This window comes from Rhincodon typus, chromosome 22 (genome assembly GCF_021869965.1).
Source record: "Rhincodon typus isolate 14 chromosome 22, sRhiTyp1.1, whole genome shotgun sequence".
Taxonomy (NCBI): domain Eukaryota; kingdom Metazoa; phylum Chordata; class Chondrichthyes; order Orectolobiformes; family Rhincodontidae; genus Rhincodon; species Rhincodon typus.
The window spans coordinates 25491953-25504446 of NC_063353.1; the positions used below are offsets into that span (position 1 = coordinate 25491953).

Sequence of the window (12494 nt, forward strand, 5' to 3'; positions counted from 1 at the left end):
TTTCCTGCTTGGTTGAAAAAAATACTTTTATGTGAAAGCTGTATTTCACAAATGCCGCGACGCTAAGCATATTTCTGAGAGACGATAATGAAGGAACAGGATGAAAACTTAACACCTACGTAACCTCAAGCCAGTGCTGCAGTCAGCTGCAGGGTAACATCATGCTATTTTTGCGAGTGAACTGCACTTGCAAATTACTCTTGTGTGGGTGCAGATCCACTTCTGGTAGCACATTACAGCTAGGGTGTATGTGTGTTCTGAAGTTCTCTTCAAAACCTGGTTTTAACTTATCTCTCTTATTTCACACACTGAGGTTCACCAGCTAGTCCTCTTCTGCAAAGCACTTTTGCATATTTTCTGCGTTAAAGACCCTATAGGTGAAAATTCTCATTGCTGCCAAAGCATTAAGTCGCATTTGTCATCAAAACTAGAAAAATATTGCTATTGTTCACAAAGTTTCAAGTTCTGTTTGGTGCCATTCTTCATTTCACAAGAATACAAATAAGATGTATGCTGAATGGAACTGATCCTCAGTTACAAACAGTAACTGTGTGCAATATTTGAACGTAAATGAGTTACTGTGGTGTATAGTTACATTATTGAACCAGTAAACCAGAGGGAACTGGAGTTCAATCCCAGTCAAACGGAAAATCTGAATTTTATTGAAACTAAATTATGGAAGTAAAAAATTGGCATCAGTAAAAATAAATATGAACTGTTAAACAAAAAATATAAACTGGTTCAGTAATCTTGTTTTGGAAAGGAACCTTCTGTGCTTGCCAGCTCTAGACTATTTTTAGCTTTAGATCCACATGGCTAATTTTGTGTTATCAGTGGTAATTCAAAGATGCCAGATACTGCAAAGGGTCATAAAACGTGCAATCCATGCTGTTTTCTCACATTCAGTAGTGACCATCACTCCCAGAAAATGATCAAACAATATCTCAAATAGCACTTCAAGCTGTCCCACGAGTGTCAAATTGTGCTAGTCCCAGCATCTCTACCAAAAGAGGGTCACAAGGTTACCCAATAGCACTTGTGTGCTGGTTCAAATTGGAAAGTCTCTTAGTTACTAAAGTGTGCAATTGATACTAGTTTGTGGAGTATTCCAACATGCAAAATCAGGGGAGGAAATGGTCTAGTGGTATTATCACTGGACTGTTAATCCAGAGACACAGGTTCAAATCTTGGCATGGCAGATGTGGATTGTGAATTAAATAAAAATCTGGAATTAAGACTCTAACGATGACCATGAATCCATTGTCAGAAAAATCCATCTGGTTCATTAATACCCTTTAGGGAAGGAAACTGCCATCCTTACCTTGGCTGGCCTACATGTGACTCCAGATCCACAGCAATGTGATTGACTCTTAGCTGCCCTCTGGGCAGTAGGGACGGGCAATAAATGCTGCCCTAGCCAACTATGCCCTCATGCCATGAATGAATAAAAATAAAAAAGATGCTGGAAAACGAAGTTAGATATTAACTGCTCTGAGAAGCGGTTCATCCAAACAAACAGCTGCATCATACCACTGCACTGGTTCAAGAGACCCATTACCATATTTTTAGAACAGCTCGGGATGGACAATGAATTCCAATACACCAGTGAAACCACATCCTCAGAATACTGTTTTGAAGTATGCTTGTGGGAATGGAAGAGTCAAAAGAATGTTTTTATTGTATTCTGGTGGAAAAAACAATTATCGATAATTACATGTCATGCAAATTTATATAATATGCCTTGAAGTAATACAAGGGCATAAAGTTCTAATTCACTTGTCTAAAATTATACGTATTGCCATAAACCTTTCATTTTAAAACTGGCCAGGCTATTAACTAATATCATATTCCCATAGTCAAAATTAATGACTGGAGGACAAACTGACCTTTAGGCCTTTCAAGATTTGATACACCAGAAACTGGATCCGGTCTTCAGTCAGTTTCTCATGCTTCATTAATTTGCTAAGGTCTGTTCCCATAAAAGGCATAACCAAATAACTGCAAAGCAAGGTGAATTAATAAACAGAACATCAGTATGACTATTAGAAATGTAATTGCTGAACAATAACCACAATACACAGCTGTTTTAATATTTAAATAAGCAGTAACCAGAGGACCAGATGATCATTTGATAAGCCAAGTCCTAGACACAGCAATAGGATATAAAGCTAAATAAAGCAGTTCCAGAATAGAAGATTCAAGGTTCACGCATGACTTTTAGAAATGGAGCTGATAGGCAGGAGTTGAGATTTTCAAAGTACTGAAAATTAAGAACACTGTATTAGGAATCTAACATTCAAATAAAAACAAAATACCTTGGATTCTGGAAAGCTGAGATAAAAACAGAAAATGCTAGAGAAACTTAGCAGTCCTGGCAGCACCTGCGAAGAACGAAACAGAGTTAACATGTTGAGTCCAATACAACTCTTCTTCAGAGCTAAAATAGCATATCAGATTTCAAGTGTTAACTCTATTTCTTTATCCACAGATGTTGCAGACCTGCTGAGGTTCTCCAGGATTTTCTGCTTTTATTTCATATTGTATTAGGACTGTGTGTTGAAAAATTACTTAAATAAGCACTGAAAGCACAAACAAAACATTATGGAGATAATACAGTATATTACTACACATTCAATGCAATGAACAATTTTATTGCTTCTGTTTTCTGCCATGCATTTTGCATTAACTAAATAGCATAGGATCTGTGACTACGCTCATTCTTTTTTCATAGGACAGAATTCCAACCTCTATAAGTCATCCCAAAACGGGTATGGTATACAAAACAAAAGTCATGAATGGGAGAAATGTATTTTTTTTTCACTGTTGTAATTTCTTTTTGAAATAATTTAATTATCTACTCACATGATAAGACTTGGAATATGGGAAAGACATGTACAGTCATAATAAGTATATTCTTCACAGTTAATTACATTTTTGAATTGAATAAAACTATGCAATGAAAAATATAGAATAGTCAAGTGATTATTATTAGATGATGTGGTACTTAACGAGATCTTTTAATTAGTTGTTATGACACATCCCTGCAGGAACCTCACCTATTGAAGAGTTAAGGTTGCAAAATTTATTCTTTCCCATCTATGCTCATAGCCCTATTTCTTTTAAACAAGACTAAACGGAGAAAGAATTCATTTCACCACGGGGGCCTAAATGTTCACAATTTATGAACCTGAAAGAATGTGTTATAAAAATGTTTGCAAAGGTGTCATCTCTGTGACACCAGTTAGATTGCTGAAAAACTAAGTGCAATATCTGTGATCTGCCCTTAGCTAATAACATTATAGCTCATAATCTGACATTGCCAATGTTGGTTTTTCTCCACTTGCCAATTTTCTGGACTGTAATGAACGCTTTGTGGGATAAGGGTCATCTTCTAGTGTCTTGTTCTGCTTGCTATTCTTCCGAGAATTTGGAAAGCAGCTATTTATCTTTGGGTCATCACTGTGGAGCCTGACCCTGTCCTTAACCAACCCCCAAAGTTTACTTCAAGCAGAAGTCAGCCAAATGATTGTGAAGCAAAGTGAAACCTTGCTTAATTTGTCCCACTTTAATTTAAAAGGATTATTTACATCACTTATGTTCATTTCAAAGTCTCCTTTGAGAATTCAACTTACTTACAATTTTCACCAATATGCACTAATATAAACGTATCATTTTAAAATCTTTCCTCTAATTCTCTTGCTCACTTAACAACTAACATCATTACTCTATTTAATTTTGTGCCACACACATAAATGTATCAGCATTTTTTTTTGTCCTGGCCTTCACAGGATTTTACTATACAATAATATAATTTTGCATTTTCTAATAACTATAAAGGCTTTAGAAAACTGTTGAGGAGAACTGTAATACCACAAGACAGACAGATGTGACTTGGGTGGGGTGTTAAAGTGCTAAACATCTGAATCCTGATCTCAACCTGTCTCTTATTAAACAAATTCTGGTTTTAACAGAGCTATAATGACAGCAGCAAGTGATCCAGCCCATTCCAAGGATGTAAGTTGACACTTTAAGCATTAGGATGAGACGGCATACATCATTCTTGTTCAACATTTGAAATTTAACCGTGGAAAATTCAGCAATTAAGTGGGGCTGAGAGACATTTTCTGTCAGAAGACCATGAGTAGTTTGGAACTTACTTCCTAGAGTGCAGTCCAGACAGGTCTTCAAGGCAGATGCAGATGGATTCTTGACTAACAGGGGAGGGGACAGTGGTGTCAAATGGTATCAGGGGTTGGCAGGAGAGTGGTGTTGAGGCTACTATCAGTTCGGCCATGAACCTATCAAAGGCAGAGCTGGTTCGGAGGTTGAATGGCTTAATCCAGCTCCTACTTCTTATGTTCATATATTTATATGTATGCATGTAACAACTGGATTCAAAAAGCCTTTAGCTGCAGGAGCCAATATTTGCTGACTGGACAGCTCCAACCCTCAACCTTGTCCATTGGTTGGTATCTGGTGGGGAGCCTGTCATTGATATCTCACACACACACACACAGTGAAGTTAAAACTCCAAAGCATGCAGAGGACCCTGGTTTTCTGGATCTTTCATACTCTTCTACAACACACAGCCCTCCACTCGTCACTTGTCAAAAATGTTAACTCCTCACCACGTGTATACAAAGTATTTCTGATTACCGGTCATGATAATCACCAATGATATATTCCGCTTTCCAAGGGTATATCTTTAGTGATTGGTGAGAACAAGTCTTGCATACACTCAGCTAATTCAGGCCCAAGTTTCAAATGAGACACTCAATTCAATGTCTTTATCAAGCTATTTGTTTTATTTGACTACATGTTCTGTGTACTAACACAGTAATTTATGGTTTCAATGTAAGTGGTTGGCTAAAAATATTGTCAATGAAAAGAAAGCAAAAAAAGTGACTTTTATTAACTCTGACAAGCTAATTCAATATCGATCCATTAAAGATGAGGCTTCTCTCATTCTTCTCTCTCAACCAATTTTCTTCCTTTTGCTTTGAGGGCACTGAGCCAGTGCAGGGGTGTGATATCAAAGACACATCACCGTACTTTGTCCAAGTAGCTGATCTTTATTGGACGCCAGACAGTGAGTGCCAGTGAGTCATTTGACCACAGCAAATCATTAGGCCCCAGAATAGTCTGACCTGCTATCCATACCCATGTAATTTCGGAAAGCGGAAACACCTTTTCCTGAAGGTGATCTAGCCCGGTCATAGAATCAATGCCTTCAAATGAGAAGGAGAATGGGCACAAGTGGAAAAATAAAACAAGATATTGTTCCTAATTTTGCGGATTGACAAGACTGAAACAAAATTTGATTCTTCTCTATGGGGTGGATTTCTGGTGGGGACAGGATTTCAGCTTCTCCCTCAAAATTTGCCTTAACCCCTACCTAATTAACTTGGTTATTCATGTTACATTTGGCAGATATTTCACTGATGGAGACAACTGAGGCAAGGAGACAAAATCCCACCAAACTGGTGCAGGCATCACCGCAGCAGCAGAGGAAGCATCAGAAGACGTTAAAGGTGTAGATGAGCCCTGAAACAAAGTTTTCAATGAATGTCTCCACTGAGAGTGAAGCCTTCAGCCATTTAGTACTAGGCCAAGATTGGAGGGAAAAGTGGCCTCTAGAAGGCTCCACTGAAACACAGACACACAAACACGGAACCAGAGAAGACTATTCAGCCCATTGAGTCCCAATCCACCATTCAATATGTCATATCAGATCCTCTATCTAAATGCCATATTCCCACATTTTCTCCATACCACTTGATGTCTTTAACATTTAAAACTGTGTCTATCTTTTATCTATATCCCTTTTGCGGGAATGCTTAGGTCATTTACTCCTACTTCCCTTTGTATATAAGTGTTTGAGAAGGTTGCAGGTCCCATTTTCATACAACAGATAGGCAAAGAATGGTTGCCCTGAGGGAAAATCATAAAACAACAGTAACATTTGGAAATGAACGTAAAGGACATACTCCATTTTGAAGTATATGAGATGAATAGGATCAGTATGCATCATCTATTGTTATAGTTTTATATGTATTAGTTTTACTGGTTTTTCTATCTAAATAATTCTCTCAGGGGTAAGGAAGGTAAGTGTCGCCTTGGAAAGCAAGGTGACAGTAGACCTCATGACCCACAGTTTTTCCTCATTCTCTGCTACATCACTCTGAAAAAAAAAACACAGCCCTCTTGGGTTAAGGAAACAGAGAAATTGACTTACTCAACTCCATCATATTTTAGTAGTAGAAATAGCAGTTGCATTTTTACTCTAAAATTTATGCATGTCGACTTACTTGGAAGAGTTGCAAAAAATTTGATACAATTCCCAAGGAGCAGATGAATCAAAAACAAGTGAAAATCAGGTTTAAATAACACCCTTTGAACAAAATCACTGCTTCAAAGCAACTAAGCATTACATAGAATTTCAGTGGTGTTTATTCATATTTTAAATTCACTTTGCATTTTTGAACAAAATACAAACTCAAATTGCAAAAATAGGATGTTAGTGGCAAATACATATATTTGAACTGAAGCAAACATTCCTAAAGCTGCATCCAAGCAAAGACAAATCCAATAAGATATAAAAGTACAAATTTAGCAATGGTAGTTTAAAACTGTTTTGAATGAAGAAAACACCTCTAGTAGAGCAAACTTTATTTCCTAATGAGACTTATTTACTTTGGACACTTTTTGATAGACTTTAAAAATTTTTGAATTGTACTTTGATCATTTATTATTTATTCTCATATCAATCTATTTGCTATTCATTCTCCTCTTTCCTCTTTTGCATACCCGATTGCCACAGCATCTTTACATTCATCTTAAAAAGGCAGATGAAACCTTCTTTAATGTTTCAACCTCCAATACTGTACTTAAATGCTATAGGCGGCCAAGTTAATGAGCAGTTCCACACATATGCTGTAGGCAGAAGTGAGACACAGTGGTTTCTGCAATATTCTTTCACAACAAGTCCTGTGTACACAAGACGAATTGATCATTTGTGTTAATGAGTTATACATTTGGCCAAAGGTGCTATGTTGGTTTGTCAATGTCACCTTAGATCTGAAAATTCTCAGGATTTGAATGTAGTCTTGATTTAAATTGATTATTATAAGATTGAATAACAACAATGAAAATGTCCACTTCATGTACTTTCAAAACATTATGTTTCAGTGAAATAGCCTCATATTTGGTGCACCAGCTAAAACCATTATAAGGAAAGAAATAGCTGAAGCATTTGCAACCATCTTTAGAACTGCCATGTGGGTGATCCATCTCAGCCTCCTCGTGGTGCCTAGTTTCATAGGTACCAGTCTTCAGCCAATGCAATCCATTCCACATGATATCGAGAATGACTGAAGGTCCTGGGTAGCACAAAGGCTTTCAACCCTGGCAACATTCCAGCAATAGTACTGAAGGCTCCAGAATAAGCCACACCCATAGCCAAGCTGTTATAATACAGCTTGAATTCTGGTACCTAACCAGGAAATTGAATATTTCCCAGGAGCTTCTTTCCAAAAAGCACTGTGGGAGTACCAACTGTGACAGTACATGGACTCCAGCACTTCCAGAAGGAAACACGCTACCACCTTCTCAAGAGCAATTAGGGATGGGCAATAAATGCTGGTCCATCTAACTACGCCCTCATCCCAGAAACGAATAAAAAAGTACAATATTTTAACTGAGGTCCGGTAGTAAAATGGAACCAGATTTGTGAAGATTAATTCTCGGTCACAAAACAGTTATTCAAACAAACAATCTACTGATGGACTGCTATTATTGACGAAGGGTTTAGATCTTTTTGAAAAGAGAACACTGCTTAGATAATTAATATTTACTTGGCAGCTATGATGAATGCAATATTTAGATCCTGAATTAATACATTATCATGACCAACTACTTTTGTGTCTTGGAATTTGTTCCATATAATCACTGCCCTACTGTGGGAAGAGAAATTTATCTTTATTATCTGTAACTTTGTAAGAGAGAGATGGACCCTGGTGAATATTTCCACAGACCTCTGAAGGTTGCAGGGCAAGTGGTTAAGGTGGTGAGAAGGTATATGTCATATTTAACAAAAATGAAAGAACTGTGGATGCTGTAAATCATAAACAAAAACAGAAGTTGCTGGAAAAGCTCAGCAGGTCTGGCAGCATCTGTGAAGAAAAATCAGAGTTATGTTTCAGGTCCGGTGACCCTTCCTCAGAACTGCAGAATACAAAAGCAAGAAGGTTATGTTGGAACTGTATAAAATGATAAGAGTTCTGCATGCGTTTCTGGTCACCACATTATAGGAGGATTTTAAAAGAATTTATTCACAGGATGTTGCTTGTCACTGGCTAAGCCAGCACTTGGTGTCCACCCCTAATTGCTCGGAGGACAGTTAATAGACAACCGCATTACTGTAGGTCGAGAGTCTGGATGAGCAGAGAGATCTCGGCGTCCATGTGCATAGATCCCTGAAAGTTGCCACCCAGGTTGATAGGGTTGTTAAGAAGGCGTATGGTGTGTTAGGTTTTATTGGTAGAGGGATTGAGTTTTGGAGCCATGAGGTCATGTTGCAGCTGTACAAAACTCTGGTGCGGCTGCACTTGGAGTATTGCGTACAGTTCTGGTCGCCGCATTATAGGAAGGATGTGGAAGCATTTGAAAGGGCGCAGAGGAGATTTACCAGGATGTTGCCTGGTATGGAGGGAAGGTCTTATGAGGAAAGGCAGAGGGACTTGAGGCTGTTTTCCTTAGAGAGAAGAAGGTTAAGAGGTGACTTAATAGAAACATACAAGATGATCAGAGGATTAGATAGGATGGCCAGCGAGAGCCTTTTTCCTTGGATGGTGATAGCTAGCACGAGGGGACATAGCTTTAAATTGAGGGGTGATAGATATAGGACAGATGTCAGAGGTAGGTTCTTTACTCAGAGAGTAGTAAGGGCGTGGAATGCCCTGCCTGCAACAGTAGTAGACTCGCCAACTTTAAGGGCATTTAAATGGTCATTGGATAAACATATGGATGATAATGGAATAGTGTAGGTTAGATGGGCTTCAGATTGGTTTCACAAGTCGGCGCAACATCGAGGGCCGAAGGGCCTGTACTGCGCTGTAATGTTCTATGTTCTATGTTCTATGTGTAGGCCAGATCAGGTAAGGACAGCAGTTTCCTTCCTTGAAGAACATTAATGAATCAGAAAGGGATTTTTGCCGACAGATGGCAACAGTTCTGTGGTCATCATTAGACTCTTAATTCCAGATTTTTTATAAATTCAAATTCCATACCTGGATTCAAACCCAGATCCCACAGCAATACCTGGATCTCTGGATTGAGAGCGTAGCGATAATGCCACTAGGCTCTTGCCTCCCCAATTGCAATTGCACTAGATAGGATGCAGATTTACCAGAATGTTGCTTGGGTTAGAGGGTCTGAGCTGCAACAATAGACTGGATAGGCTGGGTTTGTTTTCTTAGGAACAGCAAAGGTTGAGAGGGGGCCTGTTACAGTTGTATAAGATTATAGGGAGCCTAGATAGGAGAGATTAGGAAGGCACTTTTTCCATTAGTAGAAGGGTCAAAAACAAGGGGCCAGAGCTTTAAAATAAGAAGAAGGAAACTAAGAAGGCAGTTGAAAAGAAATATTTTCACCCAGAAGGCAGTGAGAGTATGGAGCTCACTGCCTGACAGGGTGGTCAAGGCAGAAACTCTTGGAATATTTGAGCAGTATTTAGATATTCACTTGCATTGCCATAACGCTCAGGTCTACGGGCAAAAGGCTGAAAATAGGATTAGTGTAGTGAGATCTTTACTGACCAGTGTGAACACAATACAACATCTAGCCTCCTTCTGTGCTGGACATGTCTATGAATCTACTTATAGATGTCTTATTTGTCCTCTCTTAATCTTTCGCTCATTGTTTAAATAAATTGTTTATTTACTTCCATGTCAAATATATTTTTATTAACTGTTCACTTATGTCCTTTAGGGAAGGAAACTGCTGTCCTTACTTGATCTGGCCTACACAGACCCACGGCAATGTGGTTGACTCTTAACTATTCTCTGGGCAATTAGGGAATGGGCAATAAAAGCTGGTCTAGCCAATGGCACCCACATCTTGTGAATGAATAATTCCTCCTATAATGTTGTAACCAGAACTGCATGCAGTACTCCAAAATTTTACACTGTTTCAACATAATCTCCTTGCTCTTATATTATGTGTCTTGGCTAATTAAAAGTAAATACCTATACGTAGCTTTTCCCCAATCAGAAAATTTACGTAGCTGCAGCCTTTTTTACAACTTAGTAATCAAAAGCCAGAAATTATCCTGGACATTTATTTCTGAGCCCTTTCCAATATACGAATTGAGGTAAGATAATTTGTACTTATATCACTCTTTTAATGTAATATAACACCTCAAGGAGCATTAACAAGCAACATTTATAACTAAGATAGCTTAGGAGATATTAAGATAAATTAGCAAAATCTTGGTCAAAGAATTAGCTTTAATGAAGCATCATAAAGGAGGAAAAAAAAGGCGAGCAGAAGGGCAGATGTATCAAGGAAATTCCTGAGCTTAGGAGCTTGGAAGTTGCGGGCATGGCAAACAAAGGTTGAGCAATTGAAAACAGTAATGCTTAAGAGGCCAGAATTAAAGAAACAGAGATATCTTGGAGAGTTGTAGAGCTGGTAGAAATGATAGAGACAGGCAAGAGTAAGGTGATGAAGGGATTTGGAAATAAAGATGAGAGGTATCAAAACTGACGCATTGCTTAACTGTGTAAGCCAATGTGGGTCTGCCAATACAGTGCTGACTGGTAAAGAGGACTTGGTTTGAGATAGAACATGAGTAACAGACATTTGGAAAATTCAAGTTTATGGAGGATAGAATTTGAGAGGCTAGCCAGGACGGCATTGAAATAGTCAAGTCTAGAGGTAGCAAGGGTATGGATGAGGTTTTGACAGCAGATGAACTGAGGGAAGGATGAAGTCAGGCCATGTTATGGTGGTGGCAATAGGCAGTCTTAGTATAGGAGCAGATGTACATTCAGAAGCTCAACATGGACCAATTATGACACCGAGTTATGAACAGTTCAATTTAGTCAAAGATAGTTACTATGACAGAGGATGACTTAATAGCTTGGAAACTGAAGATAATGGTTTTGGTCCTCTCATATTTAATTGGAGCATATTTCTGATCATCCAGTACTACATGTTAGACAAGCAGTCTGGATAACGAGAGCTTGTCTTACTGCGGTATTCATCACTGATTGAGCAATGTCATTGTGACTTGTTTTGACTTGTAGCCCAATATGCTGCAGTACCATATTGCAATATTAATAACTTTGGAAGAAAACAGCACCAGATGGTTCCATTAGTCATTACCTTTAGGGTAGAAGCAAGGAAATGCATTAATTGCTTCATTAAGAGTTAAATAAATGAATAATCTCAAGAGTATAGTTGAGATGTATTGCAGCTAAGTGGGAAGGTTTTGTACCTGCATCCACACTTCCTCTGGAAGTTCATTCCACACAAGGATGACTGTGTAAAAAAAGTTGCCCCTCATCACTTCTTTAAAATCTTTCTCCTCTCACCTTTAAAATATGCACCCAAGTTTTGAACTCCTCCACCCCAGGGAAAATACGCCCACCACTCAGCCCATCCACGTCCTCCCATGATTCCACAAACATTCACAAGGTCACCCCTCACCCTCTCTTGCTCCAATTAAAAACCAAAAGTCCCAGTCCATCCCTACCACTAAAACCCTTCACTCCCAGCAACACACCGGCAAATCTCCCCTGAACCCTCCCCAATCCAACAATACCCCTCCCACAGCACAACGATCAGAATTGCATACAGCACTACAGAAGAAGCCTCACCAACGCCCTGCACAACCTCAACATGACACAACCAACTCCTACATCCAAAGGCCTGAGCAACAAAGACATGTGTGCCAAATGCCCCCTCAAACACCCTGTCCACCTGCACCACAAATTTCAAAGAATTATATACCTGAACCCCGAGTTTTCCCCACTTCACAACACTATCCAGGGCACCCCTGCCAATCGTACCAGTCCTGTCCCTGTTCGCCCCACCAAAACACATTCATCTAAACCATACACCATCTGTCACTCCTCAGCCCACTGACCCAACAGATCAAGACCTCCCCACAATCCTAGACAACCCTCCTCACTGTCCACTATACCATCAATCTTGCTGTCATCCGCAAAATTACTAACCATGCCTTCTATATTCTCATCCAAATCGTTTATATAAATGATAAACAAAAGTGGACACTGCACCGATCCCTGTGGAACACCGCTTGGTCACAGGCGACAGTCCAAAAAACAACTCTCCACCACCACCCTCTGTCTCCTGCTGTCAAGCCAATTTGTATCCGATTGGCTAGTGTGATATGCGATAGGGTATGGGCTACAGACATGATGATATTCTAGACATTTACCATCCTGCGTGTGAAACAATTACCCCCCTAG

General features: G+C 39.1%; 1 protein-coding gene across 2 annotated transcripts in view; it reads right to left on the reverse strand.

The window, feature by feature from the left end:
• The window catches only part of LOC109927220 (mitogen-activated protein kinase 12), a 64226-nt gene that overhangs the window by 29814 nt on the left and 21918 nt on the right, over positions 1 to 12494 (reverse strand). For both annotated transcript variants that reach the window (XM_048610477.1, XM_020527177.2), the window contains exon 4: positions 1887 to 1998. In XM_048610477.1, coding sequence (XP_048466434.1) covers positions 1887 to 1998 — 112 coding nt within the window. The remainder of the gene's footprint in view (positions 1 to 1886; positions 1999 to 12494) is intronic.